At 44.8% G+C, this 22,940-nt stretch overlaps 1 protein-coding gene across 1 annotated transcript; it reads right to left on the reverse strand.

The window, feature by feature from the left end:
• Window positions 1-121: 121 nt before the first annotated feature.
• Window positions 122-1,830, reverse strand: LOC121235885. The gene has a single exon (XM_041132317.1). The coding sequence runs from the start codon at window positions 1,608-1,610 to the stop codon at window positions 447-449; it is 1,164 nt and encodes a 387-aa protein (XP_040988251.1). The 5' UTR covers window positions 1,611-1,830; the 3' UTR covers window positions 122-446.
• Window positions 1,831-22,940: the final 21,110 nt, after the last annotated feature.

Consider the following 22,940-nt stretch of genomic DNA (forward strand, 5'->3'; position numbering starts at 1 on the left):
GGTTTATTCAAGACAGAGCAAGAACCGAGTATTCCAGCATATTAGACGGACTATTGATGAACATTATGTTGTCGAAATTAAGCTGAAACAATGGATGATTCATAATTGTAGATAGCATAACTAGAATGAATTGCCCTCTAAGATATGAACTAAAGCAAGTTCAAGAACAATGGGATCAAGTAACAGAATAAGGGAAGCATAAAGCAATTGGATTCAAGATGCAAACATTTGCAAGAGCAGCCCAAGCTCTCTCCCTTAATAAAGCTTCAATATATATAAGGAGCTTCCTCAATAACATTTTATACAATTCTGCAGAAAAGAGTATTTCATGATCCTCAAACAGGCAAAGTCACCCTAATCTTGACCAGATCTCCCAACAGCAGAAATTACAAAACAAAATTTGGACTAGTTCGCTTCTCCAAAATTTGGGCTACAACTCCTTCATCTCACTCTTTGCCTAACAAATTCCACTCTCTTCCCATCTCTGAAAGATCCACTTTTTCCTCGTACAGCTTCAATAGCTCAGAAGCTTCCATGTAAGGCGTCACAAACTTCTCCAGGAACTTCTTCTCCTGATACTCGAACACTGTAGGTAAGTAAATATCCTTCTTGACCAAACCTCTCGACACTAAATCTTTAATAACGGAAGTCCTTGGAACAATTCTCTTCTCCAAGCTCAGCAACACAAGTATCGGGCGCTCAACAATAAGCGAAGACTCCCAACCCATTTTGTTGACAAAGAAATCCATTGCCCTCTCAATCTTATCCTCAGAAGCTAAAATATACAAGGGATGCTTTTTAAACGCTACAATAATTTCTGCCTCAGATAAACCCCACCTCTTATAAGCATTAACCTTCCTCTCCCACGTCGATTTACTCATTCCTGTCATTGCATAAACAGCTTCAACAAATTTCACGTTTGAGGCATTGAAACCCATTTCCTTCACTTCCTCCACAGTTCTTTTAAACCTGACCGCATCTGTCATGAAAACTCGGGGGTGTTCTTTGATAAACTTAACTATATTTGTTTCGGGCACTCCATTTTCTCGCATGATATCGATATTAGCCACAAAAGTGTCAAGGTCGGCAGAGAGAATACCCGAAAAGCGTTTAACAGCAGCAGCAGCCTCCACATCGGTTCCAAGCAAGTTCCTGAAGAAAACAAAAGAAGGGACTATTTGTTTCTTTAAACTTCGCTCCAATATGGGTGGGTTTCTAGATACGACTCCAACAATTTCAGAGCTTGTAAAGCCTTTGGAGTGTAAAAATTCCAACTTGGGCAAAAGGGTTTTCTCCGGATCTGCTAAAAGCACAGGAGGGACTCTTTGAATGACGGTTGATATTTGGGATTCTGAGAAACCATGGTTCTTGAAAAAGCCAATGACCAAGTCTGCTCTATCTGGGGTTTCAAAATTAACATGTTGAGAAGCAGATAGTGCAGTGTCTGGGGATAATCCACATGAGTTCATGAGATAGGAGACTGTAAATGAGTGTTGGTTTGAAGTGCTTGAGATGTGTCTGGAATATGATAATGATTTGGGGGCTGCCAAGGCAGCCCTGATGGTGCAATGAGTCCCATTGAGAACAGTTTTGCAGAAGAAATTCAGCATAGATGGTTTGGGAAGAAGAAAGCTCACCTACTAGTTTTGGATCTTTGCGATGGAGCAAAAACTAGTAATTCTACCAGAATAGTGGGAGGTGGAAGGAAACGGCCGAGCAGGAGTCCTTATCATCTGTCACAGGTAGGTTTTCGGCATCAAACATTCAGAATCTTAAACCAGACGCCGTACTTTATTAGGTTTTCAGAATACGGGTTTGTCGGGTATTTTTTGGACCCGACGTTTACAACTTTACATATAGCTACCGGGCCGGCTGAGCGTTGTCGCTCGTTTTGCCCGTTTGATGTGGCTAAGCCACGTGGCAGCATTAAGTTATTAAAAAGAAAAATTATAACTCGGCATCGAAAACCATAGACACCTTCCCTTCATCCCACACACCTCCCTCCCGACGCCGTGTGTAACCCCTCATATGGTATATGAAGTAGTGCCCAATGAAATCCAAATGAAGAAATCACCGGTTCTTCAAGTTTCGAAATCAAAAGGCCCAACAAACCCAAGATCCACTGGACCAAGAATTGCAGAAACCCTTTTGACAGATAGATGAGTACAAAAAGAAGCACATAAAGCATCAAATCTTTGCCATAATTGTGCACTAGCTGAAATGGGGGCAGCGTTCTAGCATTGAACCCCGATATTTGATTGTAAGTTCAAGAGCATTCGATGATCTTGTTAACGTCATATTTCACACACTTTTGAATCGGGTTCTAGTAACTCGGATCTTCGAACTTTTATCTACACACTTAAGTAAACACGAAGAATGAAGGGTCTTGGTGGTGGCCGGAGAGTCTTTGATGCCAAAATCAGCTCTTTAATAGTTTGTGCATAAGTTTAGAAGAATCAGAGAGAGTTCTTCGTACTTGGAGATTGACTTTTATACTAGGTTTCGGGTGGAGACAATCCATCCTTAACTTTAAAGAACCTATGTCCTTTCCATTGTTCATTTGTCAGAATCATTTAAAATGTGATGTGACTTCTGGAGAGAGTCATTAATGCGGCGTGGAGTTCGGGTAGTGGTGTCATTATTGCAGTATGGCTTCTTGACTCACTTTATCCTGCAGGCGTTCCCTATTAAGTCTCTTCATGCCTGCCGTTAGGAGATCGATGATTCTCCATATTTCTCGTATACCTGCCTGTGCAGGTTCCAAAGGGCAAGGTGTAATCGAGATGGTGTCAGGGCGGCAAGTCTCATCTGCCCCTACCGTCCACTTTCTCTATGCGTGGATTGCTTCGGGGGTGGGTTTTGCTCGTGGGCTGAGTACTTTGCAGAGGCCCATCGAGTCCTTTGGATGAGGGTTGTTGGCCTTGATTGAGATTGGCCGGCTCTTTGACTTACTTCCCCAATGGTCCTTTGTGGGCTTGCTTTAAGGGCCAATAGGAGGGAAAACCCCCTTACAGTTACTCAGTCAATTCTTATCAGACTAGTCCAATGAGAATTCATTTTTGCCTTTGTCTTCATGCTATATACTTTTCCATTGTCTATGTCGTTGATCCTCTTCCATAGAAATGGACGGTTATTACACTCTTTGCTCTTATACTTGTAAGGTTCCTGGCTCAAGATTATGCCTGTATTGCTTTTTCGTTATTTTAGTGATGACAAACGATAGTTCTCCTCTTGATTTTATTGACACGTTTTTCTGACGGTTGGATTTCACACTTGATTGCGTCCTTCCAGCTTTCTCCGCATTGATGGTGTCAGGCGACTCCTTCTCTTCACGTTGCATCGCACAGTACGTGCTGTGGGATGCACCCACATCTTGCCAGCTCTATTGGGCATGTGTGTTCCCAAGACTTTAGGATGCTAGCTACCACGGTTGTTTATTTAAATTTCTCCTTTTGTCGTCGTGGCCCTTTTCTTGGCCTTTTTCCTTCTTTTTTTTTTACGTTTTTACCCTTCCTATCCTAACAACTAGAGTCCTCAGACTTGTCTTGAGGCTTCGTTTTGTTTTCCATGTCGCATCGTGTCGCACATTTCACGGGATCTTAACCCTTTAATATCCCTCGTTCTGCCATGTGGGTACGGAAGGGCAACCGTCATTTCACTTTTATGTAAACACGGCTCTGCCCTCTTTTTCCCACCTTTTTCACATCCTCGTCTCATTCTATTCTAACCTTCTTGTTCCCTTTGCTCGACTCCTCTTCCTCTCCATTACCTTTCTCAACTTTGATCTCTATGGCTTTCCAAGAAGACCTTTCAACCCAAGATTCTCGGGGAACTGGACTAGCCTGAGGTTCGCAACTCGGAGCAATTCTACATGGGACATAACTGGTGATCAAATGTCACCCTTGAGTTATTATCGTCACTGGTTTCCACCTTTCATGTCCCAGAGAATGTGGTTTTTGAGATTCTTGGGCCTCGTGAAGGGGCTTCAACGATGAGGGTTATGCTTTGAAGGTCACCTTCTTCCCTAGCATGTTCTCTTGCGGGCTTAAGTTACCCTTCCCTCGTCTGGTTCGCGACCTACTAGATCGTCTCGCATTGGCCACCTCTCAACACCACCCAAATGCTTGGAGGATCTTGATGTGTTGCTGCATCCTCTAGTAGCGAGCTTTGTCGAAGTTAGACCCAGAGTTTCTGACTCATAACCTTATAAAGTGTGAGGGGAATATTTGTAGTTTCAGGGCGATGCACACCCTCATTTCTCTGGAATCGCACTACCGCAAAGTCAAAGATTGGACTTCTAAGTTTTTCTTCGTGTCTGGGCATGGGTGGGAATTTTCGGCCAGGTAGGCGAATCATCGTGAGTTCCCCATTTGGGCCATATGGGGGTGGTTCCTAACGACAAAGCGGTACGGCTAAAGGCCTCTCCCAAGGAGCTGCGTCGTATTACTCTGGTTAGAGAATGCGTATAGAAACACCCAGTTGATGTTCTCTCGGATGCTCTTCTTGGGTAGGAAAATATAAGGGCTTTCTTGCCTCCTCTCGGCCACATCATTTTTTACGACCCATAGCTGCCTCGGCTCGGAAGCATTCAACGAGCCCTTCTCCCGTAGGCAAGGGGAAGAAAGTCTACACAGAGGTTGCTAGATTCGACAACAACACAGTTTCCCCTTCTCGATTTCCTTTGGAACAATCCTCAGTGCTAATTGAGGTACAACGTCTTCCACCATTTGTGCCTCCCCCATAGCTAACCTCATCTATCCATCAATCAAATCTACCAAGGAGCCAAGGAGGAAAAAGCCCTACCATCCTAGAGGCACCAACCGCTCCTCCTTCTGCAACTGCTTTGACCACTCAGTCCGTCACTGTCCCAGTGCCAGTCACACCGATGGGTCTGCGCAGGTTGCCTGAGGGGCAAATATGCTCTCAACGCATTTCTATGGGGTCCTATTGGAACCAGGTCCTCATCGGTCAACATTGGTGGAGCCTTCTCCGGAGGTGAACATGGAGATGATCCCCTACTCCCCATCTACGACGTAGTCCGCCTTCGAAGGTCAAATCTTTGAGGGTGCTATTAAGGATCACACAAGGGGTTCCAATCTAGGTATGGAGAGGATGTCTTCCCTTGAGTCCCCTCGCGTCCACAGCCCTTCGCTTGCTGGCACGACAAGCCCTGCGATATGCTCAGGGGGAGAGGGAGGAGAAGGAGCAGTTGGAAGTGGAGCTAGTGAAAACCCAGCTTGCTCACAAAAAGAGTCGGGGGTAGGTCAAGCAGTTTCGTTGTCGGCGAAAGACATTAAAAGCCAAGCTTGTCACGGTGAAAGAGCGGTCGAGTTGGCTCGTAATGAGAACCTTACTGCATTGGCAACGAGGAGCTCGACCGAGGGGCCAGTTGATGAATTGACCGTGAAGGTGGTAGCTTTTGAGGAATCACTGAGCTTGTAGGGAGAAAATACCGACTTGAGGGGCATTTGAGACTCTGAGGTCCAGCGGCTTAAGTAGTTGGATAAAGATTGCCAGTCTCTTTCTGAACTTTGAAAGGATGGGAAGACTCGTTGGCAGTTGCCCAGGCTGCTGCCGACCAAGAGAAGTGGAGGACCGACCAAGCAGTCGAAGATTTAAAGGGAGCCGAGAAGAGGTTAGCCGCCCAGACGGTGGTCATTGAAGATTGGCGAAGTGACCTGTCTCAAGTTTAGGAGGTTGTTCCCCTCTTAGAAGGACAGCTGAGGTCGGTTGTGTTTGGCCGCGACCAGGTTTGGTCGTACGGATACATTGAAGGCCTCAAAAGGATGCGGGACCACATTCTGGAGAACCCTTAGGCAGACGTGGGCTCGTTTGGAGAGTGAGATGAGATGAAAATTTTGTGAATAGTAATAAAATAGTTTGTGAATTGTAGTGAGATAGTTTAAGTTGAGTATTTTCTAGGTTTGAAAAAAAAAAGAAAAAGTTGAATAAAAAATATTAAAAAGTTAAAATATTGTTAGAATATAGTTTTATACTATTATTATTTTTATTTGAAAAAGTTGAATTATTTTTTATTTTTTGTTTGAAAATTTAGAAAAGTTGTAATGATTAGTTTGAAAAAGTTGTATTTGAATTATGTTTGGGAAGGAGATGAGACGAGATGAGATGAGAATTTTGGGATGAGATCTATTTCCAAACAAGCATGCCCTAGAGGCACACTTAAGACCTCTTGACCCCTGCGACCTCCCTCCAGACCCAGATGTGCTCGAGCATGGCTGCACCCTTGGCAGAGACATGATTCCTATCGCCTTCCCTTCCGATTCTGATGCTCCCGACTCATATCCAAATGCTCCTGCGCCAGAACCCAATGCTCCCAAGCAGAATCCTGACGCTCCTGCACCTTAGTTTTTATTCATGTTGCTCTATTTGTAAAGTTAGATATATTATTTCCTTTTCTTGTAAGAAACTCTGACCAAGTATCTTTAGACATCTTTACGCCCATTTGCTCACACTTTGTATACGTTTAACTTGTCAATAAAATTATTTTTTTTGTTTGCCATTTGCTCTGTTCATTTCTTAATGTTCTTTTCCCTCTCTTTTTCTTTTGTCGGCTTAGCGGGCTTGATGCGAGGGATAAGTCAAATCTGGGGGAATGCGATACTTGGCTACCCAGCCTTCTCGCTAGTGTTGTAGACCGAGGCAAGGGGTGGGGCAACTCTATGGGAACATAGTGCTTGGCTCCCTTGATCTTCTCGTCAGCCTCGTAACTGAGACAACAGGTGAGGCAAGTCCGTGGGAACATGGTGCTTCGCTCCCATAATCTTCTTGCCGGCCTCATAGATTGGGGCAAGGGTTAGGTAAGTTCATGGAACATGGTACTTGACTTCCCTAATCTTCTTATTGGCCTTGTTGATTGAGGCAAGGATTAGGCAAGTCTGTGGAAACACGGTACTTGGCATCCTTGGTCTTTTCGTCGGCCTCATAGACTGACAAGTCCACGGAGACATGGTGACACCTGGAATCACGGCTATTTGGAAAGAGTGAGAGATCCCGTGCTCTTGAATCCCGAAGCAATTCGAGGGCATTGAGAGTGTAAGTACTCCCTCCGGACCCAACGATGCTGGAGTGTGGGGCCTTCATAAGGAAGGAGCCGATGCCAAGCGCACTCTCAGGCAACCCCGCCAGTGCCTACCCTACTAGCTGAACATTCCCCTTCTTGTATCGATGCATTTCTTGGATTATGGAGAGAACAGACCCATATTCCCCCAGGGGGCATGAGCCACCACGTAGTTGGGGAGTCTTCTCGCTCTGGCTTCTCATTTAGTGGAGGAGGAGTTTGGCATGGATTCCAAGGCACTATTTGCCTGGTGTTCCGTTCTTGGAGATGGCTCTATGTCAGATAGTTAAAGGACTAAATCCGCTTTCCACTAGGGGAGGGGGAGGGATGCCTTAGGCCAAGCCACCCTTTGGCCCCCGATGAGGTAATTTATAGGATGGCTAAAAAGGTGGTCTGCCCTTTGCCATGAGGCCAGTGGGTACGTCTAATATATCGCTGGAGAAAATAAATTAGTTAGTATATTTCATCATCTATCTACAAGTGCAAAATTTACAAACATGGGTTGTTTTGTTGGAGATGTGAGGCGTTAGTCGCTTGGCGTCTCATTTGGTGGAGAATGAGCAAGGTGAGGAGTTCGAGGCATCGCTTGTTTGGCATTCTATTGTTGGAGATGGCGTAATATTGGATAGTCGAAAGACTAAACTCACTCTCAATCAGGGAAGGGGTCTGGATGCTTTAGGCTAAGCCCGCCCCTTTAGCCCCCCGAGGAGGTAATTTGTCTGACGGCTGAGAAGTTGGTCTGCTTTTCGCCGTGATGGGGGTGGTGTAAGTCGTCGAGCAGCCAAGAGATTGGACCTGCTCTCCCACGTGAGGGAGGTTGGGCCACCTGCTCACCTATTAATCCTCACGAGGAGGTAAGTTGCTGGGTAGTTTGAGACTGGACTTGCTCCCACCTGTTGACATCATAGGGAAGGTAAGTGTTGAGTCAGATTGGCATTGATCTCACTCTTCATCATGGCGGAGGTCGGGGTAAGTTGTCGGGTAATCGAGGGGCTAAACCAGCTTTCCGTCTCGCCCTTTATCTCCCACAGGGAGGTAAGTTATCTGGCACTTTGGGACTGAACCTGTTCTTTCCTGTTGACGCTTGTGGGAAAGGTAAGTGTCAAACAATCGAGGGTTGGCCCGCTATTCACTACGAGAGGGATAAAGCAGCCTTAGATGTAACTCATCCCTTTGGTACCTCGTGGGGAAATAAGTGTCAGATAGCTAAGCAGCCAATCCACTCTTCAACGTGATAGCGGTGGGGTAAGTGGTTCGGGGAGCTTAGATGCTCGACCAGCTCCCCCCACAAGGGAGGTTGGGCTGCCTGCCCACCCTTTAGCCCTCATGCGGAGGTAAGTAGTAGGGTAGTTTGGGACTGGACCTGTTCACGTTCGTTGATATCACAGGGAAGGAAAGCTTTGGGTCAGGTTGGTGCTGATCCCACTCTTTGTTGTAGCGGAAGTCGGGGTAAGTTATTAGGCAGCCGAGGGGCTGGACCAGCTCTTTATCATGGGAGGGATGAGATGGCCTTAAGGCGCATCTCGCCCTTTACCTCATGCGGGGAGGAAAGTTATCGGGCAATTTGGGACTGGGCTCACTCTTGCCTGTTGACGCTTACGAGAAAGGTAAATGTTAGGTAGTCGGGAACTGGCCTGCTTTCCGCTGCAAGAAGGATAAAGCAAACGTAGGAGTAACTCATCACTTTGGTACCTCGCAGGGAGGTAAGTGTCATCGATAAAGATTCTGTTGATGGAGGTTACGTTGATGGAGATTACGTTAATGGATATTATGATAGTGGAGTAAGGAGTTGAGATTGTTGAGACACATTTTATCCTCGAAAAGCCACATTCTCATTAATAGAATTTACACTATCGATATGGAAATATAAATTACAAGTCATAAGGTTCTTTCACAATAAAGCTCCCGCAGACGCTTGGCATCGACCATGTGCACCCCACCATCCCTTGGCTTCAATTCTTTCGCGTAACACTCCCACGCTAGGACTTGTTCTCCTCGAATTTCTCCCACCCCCTAAGAGGTTGGGAGCTTCATCTTCAAGTGATAGGTCGATGTTACTGCCCTTAAGTTGTTAAGGGTGGGTCTGTCAATTATGACGTTGTATGATGAAGGAGCCTTTACCATAAGGAAGTCAACCATGACAGAGGCCATCGACAGGGAGTTGCCTGCCAAGATGGACAATGTGATGGTTTCAACCAGCTAAACCATGTCTCCAGAGAAACCTTTCAATGGCATGGGGGCTAATTGGAGTCGGGAAGCATCTATCTCCATTCGTGTAAAGGCTTTCCAAAATAGGATGTCTATTGAACTGCCGTTATCAATAAGGATCCTCCTAGTGGTGAAGTTGGCGATCAACATAGTCACCACCAGGGCGTTGTCGTGTAGGTAGAGGACCCCCTCCTTGTCATCCTCTTCAAAGGAAATGATGGGGGTCGGGTCGTTTCTTCTATACTTGGTGGGGCAGCACTCTGCTAAATACACGTCTTGGTATCTCACTCTCCTGGCGCGTGCCTTCCGCTCGAATGAGGTTGGGCCGCCGCCAGCGAACCCTCTCACGATGGTTCTGATTTCCCTTAGCGGTGACCCTTCTTGATGTGGTGTGCGGGGGCCATTGCACTAAGGTCCCTGTGTAGCCACTCTTTGCCTTGAGTTCCCTTCTTTCCTTAGCCTTCTGACTCTCTCCTCACTTCTTTCCTGAGATCTCTGCCTCCATTCCCTCTCTGGCCTCTAAGTGGGAGGGTACCGTGGCCTAAGCTGCCTAGCTTGTTCTCTCCCCTCTTTCAAGGAAAGCCAATCTTCAGTGTTATGAGTGGGGGACTGGTTGTAGGTGCACTAACGATGGCTGGTGCTCTTGTAGCCGTCTTCTTGGGCGGGTTGGCGGCGTCTTTTTGGATGGCGAGTTCCGGCCGATCAAATTGAAGCCTTAGGCCCTTCGTAGGAGCTTTTTCTCTCCGGTTGTCACGAGGCCCTTTCTCCAGCTTCTCGTGAGCCTTGCCCCTAGTTGGTGCTTTTCCTTTCTTTTTCGCTTGTTTCAGTTCTTTCCTCCTCGGCTCGGTCAAGGCCTGAAGTGTGTTCTCGGCATTGATAAAGTTGTCGGCTTGATCCATAAATTCTCACAGCGTGACGGGGGTTCTCCTCGCCAATTCTGCCATGAACTAGGATAGGGGCCACACTCCTCCCAAGAGCGCCGCTAAAGTTATCTTCTCGTCTTGGTCATCTGTAGTCATTTGTTTTTTCGTTGAAGCTGAATAGGTATGTCTTCTACCTGTCATCTTTCCCCTGCTTGATGGTGAGAAGGTATGTCACGGGGTGTCTCCTTCTCCGGCTTGCCATAAACTGTGTAAGGAATAGGTAGGCCAACTCCCCAAAGCCGTCTATGGACTCAGGTGCCAAAGACACAAACCATACTCTCGCCGGCCCCCCAAGGTTAGAGGGAAAGCCCTACAGACCACTTCTCCCTGGAAACCATGTAGAGTCATGTGGGCTCTGAAGGTTTCCAGATGTTCAAGGGGATCTCTTGTCCCATCGTACATGTCCATGGGGCACTCTGAACTTTGGTGGTAGAGATACGACCATCACCTTATCGTTGTAAGGTAGACCCTTAATTGTGAGCAATTGGTCTACTGATAACGATGTGCCCATTTTCATCGCCATCTTTTCGTACTTCCCTTGGAGGTTACGTAGCTCATCCAACATGTTTTTTCTTTCTTCCTTTGCATCACCTTCTCCTCCTGCATTCCTAGATCCCACGTGCTCGTTGTTGCTTGGTTCTACTTCATTTTCTAGCTCGTTGGTGGCTACTTTGAGCATCTCGTTCTCCTTCTGGAGGGTCTCCACCTCAGTAGTTAGTTTTCCCACCAGTTGTTCCATTGCGGCGAGCCTTGCTTTTATGTTTGTCGACGTCACTTCTTTTTGTTCCCGAGTTGTTAGAGAATAGGTTGTCGCAGGCATACGACGGACACGTGAAGTCTATAAAGATTCCACAGACGACGCCACTGTTAACGTCGTGTTTCACACGCCTTTGAGCCAGGTTCCAGCAACTCCGGTATTCGGGTTTTCACCTACACACTAAGCAAACACGAAGAATGAGGGGCATTGGTGGTGGTTGGGGAGTCTCCGATGCCAAAGTCAATATATCTACTTAGTAGTTTGTAAACTTAGAAGGATCAGATAGAGTTCTTCGTACCTGAGGATCAACTTTTATACTAGGTTTCGGGTAGGGACAACCTATCCTTGACTTTGAGGAACCTATGTACTTTCCACTGTTCATTTGTTAGAATCCTTTAATGCAATGTGTTTTCTGGGACGGCATTATTAATGTGGGAGCTTCGGTTCAAAGGCGGTGGGAGTTTCGGCTCCTCCCCGCTCTTTCTCCTTCCCCTCCCCTTCTCGTCTGTCCATGTCATTTTCTGTGTAGTGTTTGGGTTTGTTTTTTTGTTTTTCAGGCCGAATAAGGGAGGATCGCCGTTCAAGTCTTTGTAGCAGTCACCCTCCTACACGCGCCCCACCTGGATGAAGCCCAACCACCAATCTTCAAGACCACCAAATTTGGCGTTCATCAGAGTGGAGCGTAGCCCGCACGAGCGGGACGAAGCTCCGGATCTCTTCGACGCGTGCCCATCACACGTCACCACGGAACCCTCTGCCGATGCCACACTCCACATCTCTAGACTCCTTGACTCCGGGGCTTCCAAGATTGACCATCGGTTTTCCTCCCCGAGTGACTAGTACCCTGCATGCGCCACTGCCGACGCATCATGCACTGTTCATTCGCTTGGGTCTTTTGTTTCTTTGTTGTTCTACTCCAGTTTTTGATATGTTCGTTTTTGTGTTCTTGTGTTCTTTTGTTAACCTAAGTAAGGTGTTGTGTCTTTGGATCGTCCGTAATCTGGGGCAAGAGCTATTCGAGAGTGGGGGGCGATGTCATGGCCTGTGATATCGTACGACCAGTGCTCGCACGTAGGTGCTACTTGCGTAGTGGAGGCTGTTGTGTCCGTGCGTGAGCTGAGTGCTCGTGCCGTCGGGGCTCGAGATGCCGATGCCTGAGGTGGGCATGACGTCCAGGTCATATTGAGGCTTGTGGTTTTGTAGTTTAGTTGTTAGTTAGTAGTTGTTAGTTGTTAATGTGTTTTATTTGTTTTCTTGTTATTTTAGTTTTTAATAAAATAGAAATAGGCTATTGGATTTAGTGTCCATAGCAGTGTCCTGTACTTTTCCTCCGTATGAGGATAGAGGGGCCTTCAGGTTCTGTTTACAGAACTCTTTCTCTGTTATGAGAGAGTTTATTGAGGAGTTAAAGACAATGTTTGCCACAAAGAAATTTGTGTGTGGAGAAGCCCCAGAGCTTATGCGTAGTTGGCTTATAGTCTGGATTTTTTCATGTATTGATAAGTCACAGTTGTAACTTCGGTTCATTAATGAAATGAGACTATTTCCATAAAAAAATAAAAAAATAAATAAATATTTCACCGTCTCACGCGTGAGTTTCACACGTTGCCGTGATTTCAACAACTACATGCACGCCACTAGTAGGTTATAATAAACTAAATGCTTATGGTATACTCCCTTTATTTTTCAACAAAATTTCAGAAGTTGGAATTTTTGTGTCATTCAATTTGGTTTTTCCCCATCATTAATTATATCGCTTACATTTCTTGTTTGAATCTATATTTGGTTGTGACACAAAACATTTTTGTTAGTGCATTTTTATGTCAATGTTAGATGCTAACAACATGGTTGAATGAAATATGACGATGCTTGGACAATGGTACTATTCTTGGAATGCTCATTCATGATTTAAATAATAAATAAAATATAGAGAATATAAATGGGAGGAGACACAATATCATATAAAATGTGGCTCGACACTTAAACTTAAGTTCACGAGAGAGGAGAAACCCATTTTTTCTTGTGTTTATACGAGCTACCTTCCCTCGCTTTACACTTAATTACTAAGACAACAGGGAGATGGATGAGATGTTGGGGAAGAAGATGGTTTCTCGCGTTGTAAGAATTAAGAGATCACCTGCCTTAGTCGTGCCTTGATTGGGTTTGGTCGGGCTCTCTGACTTACTTCCCCAATGGTCCCTTGTGAGCTTGCTTTAAGGGTCGATAGAGGGAAAAACCCCTTTACAATTACCCCGTCAATTCTTATTAGACTAGTCCAATGAGAATTCCCTTTTGCCTTTGTCTTCATGCTATATATTTTTCTGTTGTCTCTGTCGTTAAGATCCTCTTCCCTAGAAATGAGCGGTTATTACTCTCCCGGCTCTTATACTTGTAAGGTTCTCGGCTCAAGATTATGCTTGTATGGCTTTTTCATTATTTTAGTGATGTTGGGCGATAGTTTTCATCTTGACTTTATTGGCACGCTTTCTAACGATTAGATTTCGCACTCGATTGCCTCCTTTCAACTCTCTCAGCATTGGTGGAATCAGGCAGCTCCTTCTCTCCACGTCGTACTGCACAACCCATGATGTGGGATGCACCCACGTCTTGCCAGCTCCATTGGGCATGTGCGTTCCCACGACTTTGGGATGCTACCTGCCACGACTGTTTATTTAAATTTTCTCCTTTTGTCGTTGTGGCCCTCTTCTTGGCATTTCTCCTTCCTTCTTTTACGTTTTTACCCTTTCTAACCTAACAACTAGACTCCTCAGACTTGTCTCAAGGCGCCGTTTATTTTTCACGTCGCATCGTGTCTCATGTTTCACTGGATCCAAACCCTTTAATATCCCTCGTTCTACCACGTGGGTACGGAAGGGCAACCGTCATTTCACTTTTATGTAAACATGGCTTTGCTCTCTTTTTCCCACCTTTTTCACATCCTCGTCTCATTCTATTCTAACTTTCTGGTTTCCTTTGCTCGACTCCTCTTCCTCTTCATTGCCTTTCTCAACCTCGATCTCTATAGCTCTCAAGAAGACCATTCAATCCAAGATTCTAGGGGAACTGGACCAGCTTGAGGTTCGCACTGCGGAGCAATTCTACATCGGACATAACTGGCGATCAAATGTCACCCCTGAGTTCTTATTGTTACTGGCTTCCACCTTTCATGTCTCGGAGAAGGTGGTTTTTTAGGTTTTTGGGCTTTGTGAGGGGGCTATCGACAATGAGGGTTATGCCTTGAAGGTCATCCTCTTTCCTAGCATGTTCTCTTGTGGGCTGAGGTTACCCTTTCTAGTCTTGTTTGCAACCTACTAGATTGCCTCGCATTGGCACCCTCTCAGCTCCACCCAAATGCTTGGAGGATCTTGATGTGTTGCTACGTCCTCTGGTAGTGAGCATTGTCGGATTCAAACCTGAATTTTTTTACTCATAACCTTATAAAGTGTGAGGGGAATATTTGCAATTTCAGGGCGATGCATGCCCTCGTTTCTCTGGAATCGCGATTTCGCAAAGTCAAGGATTGAACTCCCAAGTTTTTCTTCGTGTCCAGTCATGGGTGGGAACTTCCAGTTGGGCAGGTGAATCGTCGTGAGGTCCCAGTTTGGGCCATATGGGGGGTGGTTCCTAACTACAAAGCGGTACGGCCGAAGGCCCCTCCCAATGAGCTGCGTCGTATTCCTCTGGTCAGAGAATGAGTACATAAACACCTAGTTGATGTTCTCTCGGAGGCTCTTCTTGGGGGGGGGGGGGGGGCAAATATAAGGGTCTTCTTGCCTTCTCTTGGCCACACCATTTTCGATGACCCTTACCATTCCCATGCAACCCAGAGTTGCCCTGGCTAGGAAGGATTCGACAAGCCCTCATTCTGCAGGCAAGGGGAAGAAAGTCCGTACGAAGGTTGCTAGATTTGACAGCAGCCCAGTTTCCCCTCCTCGATTTCCTCTGGTATAGTCCTCAACGATGATTGAGGTACTACATCCTCCACCATTTATGCCTCCCCCATCTATCCATCAAACGAATCTACCTAGGAGCCAAGGAGGAAAAAGCCCTGCCGTCCCGGAGGCACCAGTCGACCAGTCGCTCCTCCTTTTGCAGCCGCTTTGACCAAGTCCATCGCGGTGCCAGTTGCACCGATGGGTCCGCGTAGGTTGTCCAGAGGAGCAAATATGCTCTCAACGCATTTCTATGGGGCCCTATTGGAACAGGTCCTCGTTGGTCAACACTGGTGGAGCCTCCTTTCGAGGTGAATGTGGAGATGATCCCCTCCTCCCCATCTACTGCGCAGGCCACCATCGAACGTCAAGTCTTCGAGGTTGTTGTTGGGGATCACACAGGGGGTTCCAGTCCAGGTGTGGAGAGGATGTCTTCCCCTAAGTCCCCTTGCATCCAACCACCACCAGAGGGTCCTGCTCCTACCACCGCCGCAGTTAAAATCCCAGCGGCCTCCACCGAAGAGTCCGTCGGGAGAACCTCTAGAGGGGAAGAGGTGGAGCCAAAGTTGGTTGTGGCTCCTCACCTTGATGAAGAGAAGAGGACTGTTGTTATCTCTCTCATGCCTATCACAAGGTCGCTAGCTACTGAAATTGAGGTGGCCGTGGAGGCGAGGAGCGAGGGAGATAGTCCACGGAGCTCCAGTGAGAGAGGGGGCCTCAAAGTCCTGGCAGACAACTTCCTTCTATCACTAAGGGCCACCTTCTCTCCCAACTCCCAACCTTACATCAGCCCAATCGAGAGGGTCGTGGGTGTCGTTGAAGATGTGGGGGTGACTACCCGGCCATCCCTCGAAGAGAGCCCAGTGGAGGCCATTCCTTTATCCGCTCGATCACAGGGGGGAGGAGCTCGAGCAGAGTCTCTCAAACGGGTGACCAAATCTTTGATTGGCTTATTCTCCGAGGTCTCTTGCATTGGTTTGTTCTTTTCTACTGTTTTATCACTTAGGAATCCTAAGCTAACTATTCCCATTTTTTCTTTTGTTGTCGACAAGGTGTATCTCAGTTGGCTACCTTCATTGTGGATGGCCAGTAAGTTGTTGAAGGAGAGAACTAGTCCTCCGCTTGTTGGTACAACAAGCCCTGTGATGTGCTCGGGGGAGAGGGAGGAGAATTAGCGGCTGGAAGTGGAGCTAGTGAAAATCCAGCTTGCTCACAAATAGAGCAGGGGGCAGGTCAAGCAGCTTTGTCATCGGCGGAAGATATTAAAAGCCGAGCTTGTCACGGCGAAAGAGTAGGCCAAGTTGTTCAAGGAAGTGGCCGTCTATACTTTTTTCCACTTTTAAGTTCTATCTGAAAAATAAAGATACTTTTTGTCTACCTCCACCTCTTATTTTCGCTCTTGATCGCCTCCTATTATATCAATAAATATTTCACCGTCTCACGTGTGAGTTCCATGCGCTACCGTGATTTCAACAACAACATACACGCCACTGGTAGGTTATAATAAACTAAATGCTTATGGTATACTCCCTTTATTTTTCAACAAAAGTTCAGAAGTTGGAATCTTTGTGTTATTCAATTTGGTTTTTTCCCATCATTAATTATATTGCTTACATTTCTTGTTTGAATCTATATTTGGTTGTGATGCAAAACATATTTGTTAGTGCATTTTTATGTCAACGTTAGATGCTAACAATATGGTTGAATGAAATACGAAGATGCTTGGACAATGGTACTATTCTTGGAATGCTCATTCATGATTTAAATAATAAATAAAATATAGAGAATATAAATAGGAGGAGACACAATATCGTATAAAATGTGACTCGATAATTAAACTTAAGTTCACGGGTTTTGGAGAGGAGAAATCTATTATTTCTCGTGTTTATACGAGCTACCTTCCTTTGCTTTACCCTTAGTTACTAAGACAATAATGAGATGGATGAGAGGTTGGGGAAGGAGATGGTTTCTCGTTTTGTAACAACGAAGATCACCTGCCTTAGTCGTTCCTTGATGCCCTTTAGTACTTGACTCATTTAGGCTTTGTTTGGTTTGCAATATGGTCTCATCTTATCTCCTCTCATCTCGTCTCATTTCATCTCAATATACAAACACTTTTTAATTTTTAATTTTTAAATTTTTTATCTAATCACTACAACTTTTTCAAACTTCCAAACAAAATAGAAAACGTAATTCAATTTTTACAAATCTCAATATATATATATTAAAAATTATATTATAATAATATTTTAAATTTATAATATTTTTATTTAACATTTTTTCTTTATTTTCTAAAACTTCATAAAACATTTAACTCAAACTATTTCACTAATATTCGTAAAGTTCTAATCATATTTCATCTAATCCCAACGTCCAAATGAGACCTTACTTTATACCATTTCCCCATTTTCAGTCGCTGCCATCTCTTTATGTCATTTCATTGCTAGCTTTTTATTTCTTCCAGCCTAGGGCATGTTTGGATATTAAAAATATTTTGAAATATTTGAATATTTGTTGGAGATTACGTTTTGGAAAATTAGAGATAACAAAGTTGAATAAAAATATTTTTTAAAATAAAGTATTGTATCAAAATTTGTGAAAATAGATAGATAAAATTAAAATGTTGTTTGAATATATTTTTTAATATTATTTTTATTTTAAAGTTTGTAAAAATTGTATTAATTTTTACTTTTGATTAATGATTAGCTAAAAAGTTTACAATTTAAAATATAATTTTTTGTTATGTTTGAATGATGCAGATTGGGAATGAAGTCACGAGAAATATTAAAAATTTGTGTTTTGTCAAACATGCCTGTCTCTTCATCAATTTTTATCTTATTCTCAATTTTCATTTTGTCAGAGTTATGATTCAACTTAGGCTTGGGAGCATCAAATGGACTTTTAAACAAGGGTTTACAGCCAATAGTTAGATATTATTTGATTTTCCAGCCAGATTTTTGCCAGATTTTAAGAAGAATGAGATAAGTTATAGCCTTTTAAAATGTATTCCTTGACTTAAGACTAATGTCTTTGGAGGAGTTAATATTGGTTTGGCCCAAACTAGAAGTCCATGGCTCATCATCCATAAATGATAGCTACTCAAATGAGTCGTGTAGTTCAGCGCAGACACTAGCCGCTCTGATTATTAAGGGGATAAACCCTCACATTATGAATATGGATAACGTGGTGATTAGATAATTCCAATACATCAGGGATATGCCTTCTAATTGCTAAGTATTGTGCAAAGTTAATCAGTTTATAATACTTATACAATATTCTCAACTCCTATATATAGGGGCAGCAGGTAACCTTCGAATCATCTGATTGAGTATTCTTGAATTATTATCCTTTACTTATTGCTAACTTAAACATTAGAGATGTCATAGGCACACTACACCGCCCAAGTAACAATTTGCAAGTTAACGATCACAATTTGTAGTGGGACACGTTCTTTACAGTGGCACCGTCTGTGTGATGTTGTTATCTGTGATTTTAGTTTTTCATTGGACTTCAATGTGGTTCCCTTATGCTGACTGTGACACATTCTCAAGCAAATCGTGAACCAGAAGCAATGCCTGCAGACATGGAAACACGATTAGCAGTTAATGAAGAGAAGATGAAAATGGCATTAGACGCTATAGAAAATCTAAGGAAATAGAACGAGGAAGTAAAGCGCCGCAACATTGAGCTCGGTGATACTACCATGTCCGGCCATAGCGAACAGGGAGAAGGGGAAGCAAATAGCAATGGGAGAGTGAACACGGAGGATGTGGAAAAGAAGAAGCTGCATGACAAGCTATGTAACCTCGCTGACAAGTACGAGGAGATGACAAAAAAATGGGAGGATCTTCCTCGGTGGAACAACTATTGAGTCGCACGGACTTGCCTTATAACGCACAGATAGAGATGTATGATGGGTCCAAGGACCCAGTAGGATCACTTGGAGAACTTTAAGGTGCATATCACACTCCACGATTTCCTAGGAGACATCGCTTGTCGATCTTTTCCCCTAACTTTGAGGGGAATGGCGAGAGGATGGTTTGGAACGCTCCGGTCGGGATCAATCGATAGCTTTAAAGAGCTAGCCAGTCAATTCTTAACACAATTTATGCCCAATAGGAGCTTGGCACCCAGCGGTGTACCTCTTGATCGTCAAACAAAGGGAAGAGGAAAGCCTAATGATATACCTCATCCGCTTTAATAAAGAAATGTTGATGGCGGATGACCGAGATGAGAAGATTACTCTATGTTAGGCGGGATCCGGCCGTGAAACTGTTCATGGCTAGAAAGACCCCCTCTATCCTGAGAGAGTTCATCGATAGGGCATATGACTTCATCAATGCTGAATATACATTACAGGCTCTTGTAGAACCAAGGAAAGGGGAGGCGAAGGCGGAACACAAAAGCAGTTCGGGGGATAAGAAAGTTGCACTGAACCACCAAAACAAGAGGCATGAAAGGCGATAAGAGTATAATACCCGATTCATCCACAATAATTTGAATGTGCAGGAAAAGTAATAGTCAAAAAGAGAATACCACGAGCCCATAACTAGCAGGCATTACTCCAAATATCATCAAACAAGCTCACACTGGTCAAAGGATTGCAAGACCATGGAGAAGAGTGTGACCGAACTGGCAAGCACTCGACAGCTTGAACGAATGGTCGCGGAACGAGCAAAATCCAAACGACAATTTGAGAAAGGACACAACCCCGTAGAAGTAGCAGCCCGGATAGGCAGCGCCTATCGAGGGAAGACACCCATAAAAATGATAGAGACAAGGCGCATTAGAATAACGATAGAGGAAAGGTGGGTCCCCTAGGCGAAATCAATACAATAGTAGGCGGATTTGCTGGGGGCGCATCCTCGTCTGGCAAGATATGAAGAAGTTTATGTAGCGGACAGGTCGCTTAAGCACCAAAAACTTGACACCTCAGCAGCTATCTCTTTCAGGGAAGAAGATTGTGAAGGAGTATTGCACCCTCATGATGATGCACAAGTAGTAACCCTCATGGTCGCTAATTACGCTACCAAGCGCATCCTCATTGACAATGGGAGCCTAGTAGACATATTATTTTGGAGGCTTTTGCAAAGATGGGCATAGATGCCACTAAACTGAGACCCTTTTCCACACCATTGAAGGGCTTTTTTAGAGATTTGATCCAACCAGTGGGTGCCATTACCCTCCCAGTCACGATAGGAAAATGGATGCGTACCGTAACCACCATGATCCATTTTTTAGTCATGAAGGCGCCCAACTCGTATAATGCTATACTAGGGCGACCAACATTGAACAATCTAAGGGTGATTACGTCTACGTACCACCTAAAGATGAAGTTCCCAACCGAAGGCAGAGTGGGAGAAGCACAAGGCAAGCAAGCCCTAACACAAGAATGTTATGTGCAAGAACTGAGGAGCAAAGGGGGTGAAGTATGCACTATTGCAGGCAACGACAACCAGGCCACCTAGGAGGATGGTCAGGGTACATTGCCCCCACCCCCACAGTCCTTTTGGACAGGGGCGAAGAGGTGAGGGACAAGCAAAACCTACAGTAAGTAAAGGTGAATGAGCCCTTAGAGATCATAACATTATACCCAGATTGCTCCAATACAACAACACAGATTGGGACTAAAATTCCCCCAAAAGACTAAGAGACCCTAAAGCAACTGTTAGTGAGATGTATTCGCCTGGAGTCACGAAGATATACTTGAGATTGACAACAACGTTATTGAACACCAACTATACATGGACCCCATGCACAAGAAGGTGTGTCCAAAGAGAAGATTATTTAGCACGAAGAAATGTACAGCCATCGTCGATGAAATAGAATGCCTGCTCGCTGTAGGGTTCATCAAGGAAGCTCATTACCTCGAATGGCTATCTAATGTTGTCCTGGTAAAAAAAAAAAAAACCAAAAGTGGAGAATGTGCGTGGACTTCACCGATCTAAATAAAGCCTGACTGAAAGATAGCTTTCCCTACCACGAATCAATGTCATCGTAGACGCCACTGCAGGGCACAAGATGTTGAGCTTTATGGATGCCTATTCAAGCTATAACCAAATCCGAATGTAGCTAGCAGAGAAGACCTCATTTATCACAGAACGTGGGTTGTATTGCTACCAAGTCATGTCGTTTGGCCTGAAGAACGCAGGGGCAACCTACCAGAAGCTAGTCAACTGAATGTTTAAGAACCAAATAGGACGGACTATGGAAGTTTACATGGATGACCTGTTAGTTAAAAGCAAAGAGCCCCCCCAACATCTGGCCGACCTAAGAGAATCATTCATAGTATTACGACGGTACAAGATGAAGCTGAACCCATCGAAGTGCGCGTTTGGAGTAGGGTTGAGTAAGTTTCTGGGGTTCATCGTGTTAGAAAAAGGAATTGAAGCCTCCCCACAAAAAATTGAAGACATCATGAATATGAAGCCGCCAAAGAGTCTAAATGACACATAACAGCTGGCGGGAAGAATAATAGCCTTGAACAGGTTCGTATCCAGATCCACAGGCAAATGCCTCCCTTTCTTTAGGGTATTGCGGAAGGTACACCCTTGGAACGAGGAGTGTGACAAAGCTTTCTAAAAGCTGAAGCAACATTTGACCAATCTGCCACTCTTGAGGCAACCTATAGAAGGAGACACTCTATACATATCTAGCGGTATCCCCCACGTCATTTCAGCCGTCCTTGTCAAGGAAGAAGGGGCAGCGCAACTGCCCATGTACTATACAAGTCGTGCCTTTAGGAGAGCAGAAGTTAGATATCCACGAGTAGAGATGTTAGCTTTTGCCTTGGTGACAACGGCCAGGAGATGAGGCACTCGTAGTAGGGCTCTTAATGGCCGAAGCATTGGGGGCGATCGAGGTAGAGGTGAAGTCAAACTCACAGGCAGCAGTCAACCAAGTGTTAGGAACATACGACACCAAGGGAGAAAACCTGAAGAAATACTTGAGTAAAGTCTGGGAGGTACGTGACCGATTTTTCTATTTTAGCATAGCACAAGGGCCTAGCAATTCAGTGGCGAATAGGCTGGCGTGTACAGCTTCGGGGATGGAGGACTCTCTCCCTCCCCTGGGAAGTCAAGAGAAGGGTAATAGAAATCCTAGCGATAGGACCAGAAGTCTACATGGTAGGCAGCAATGAGCCCGAGTGGGCAGGCGATATCATCAAGCATCTGGATGCAGGCAAACTTCCCGAGGGGAAAGAAGAGGCAACAAAGATAAGAAAAGGGCTGCGAGATTCGTAAAGTTGGATGTGATCCTTTATAGGAGGGGTTTCACTGCCCTTACTAAGATGCATCTCATCACAAGAAACACAGTACATTTTAGCTGAGATACATGAAGGGATATGCAGAAACTACTCCGGGTGAAAGGCATTGGCTAGAAAGGTGGTAAGGGCAGGATACAAGTGGCCCAATACACTCAGAGACGGTAAATAATTTGCAAAAAGGTGCATCAAATGTCAGACGTACGCATTAGTATCACATGTCCCCAAGAGGAGCTTACTTCCATGACCGCCCCTTGGTCGTTTGCCCAATGGTTGGTTGACATAGTTGGACCTTTCTCGCCAGGGAAATGTGTAGTCAAGTTCACGATCATAGCAGTGGACTACTTTACAAAGTGGGTGGAAGCAGAACCTCTGGCGACTATCACGACCAGAGCCGTGATGAAATTCTTTTGAAAGAATGTCATTTGTCGGTACGAAATTCCTTAAAGCATGGTTCAGAATCATAAGCAAAAATTTGATTTAGAATACTACAGGGAGTGGTGTGCTGAACTAAAGATATAGGTCAAAAATTCATCTTTAGGACACCCATAGATGAATGGATAGGCGGAGGCTTCGAACAAAGTATTGTAGGAATGATGAAGTAGAAACTCACGGACAAGAAAGGGGAATGGGCGGAGGAACTACTAGAAGTATTGTGGGCCTATAGGACCATAGTAAAGACCTTTATAAGGGAAACCCCATTCACCTTAGCATACGAGAGTGAAGCAGTACCTTTTGTGGAAGTCGGTATGCCAAGTTATTGAACCAGCCATTTTTT

Source organism: Juglans microcarpa x Juglans regia, chromosome 1D, assembly GCF_004785595.1.
Source record: "Juglans microcarpa x Juglans regia isolate MS1-56 chromosome 1D, Jm3101_v1.0, whole genome shotgun sequence".
Taxonomy (NCBI): domain Eukaryota; kingdom Viridiplantae; phylum Streptophyta; class Magnoliopsida; order Fagales; family Juglandaceae; genus Juglans; species Juglans microcarpa x Juglans regia.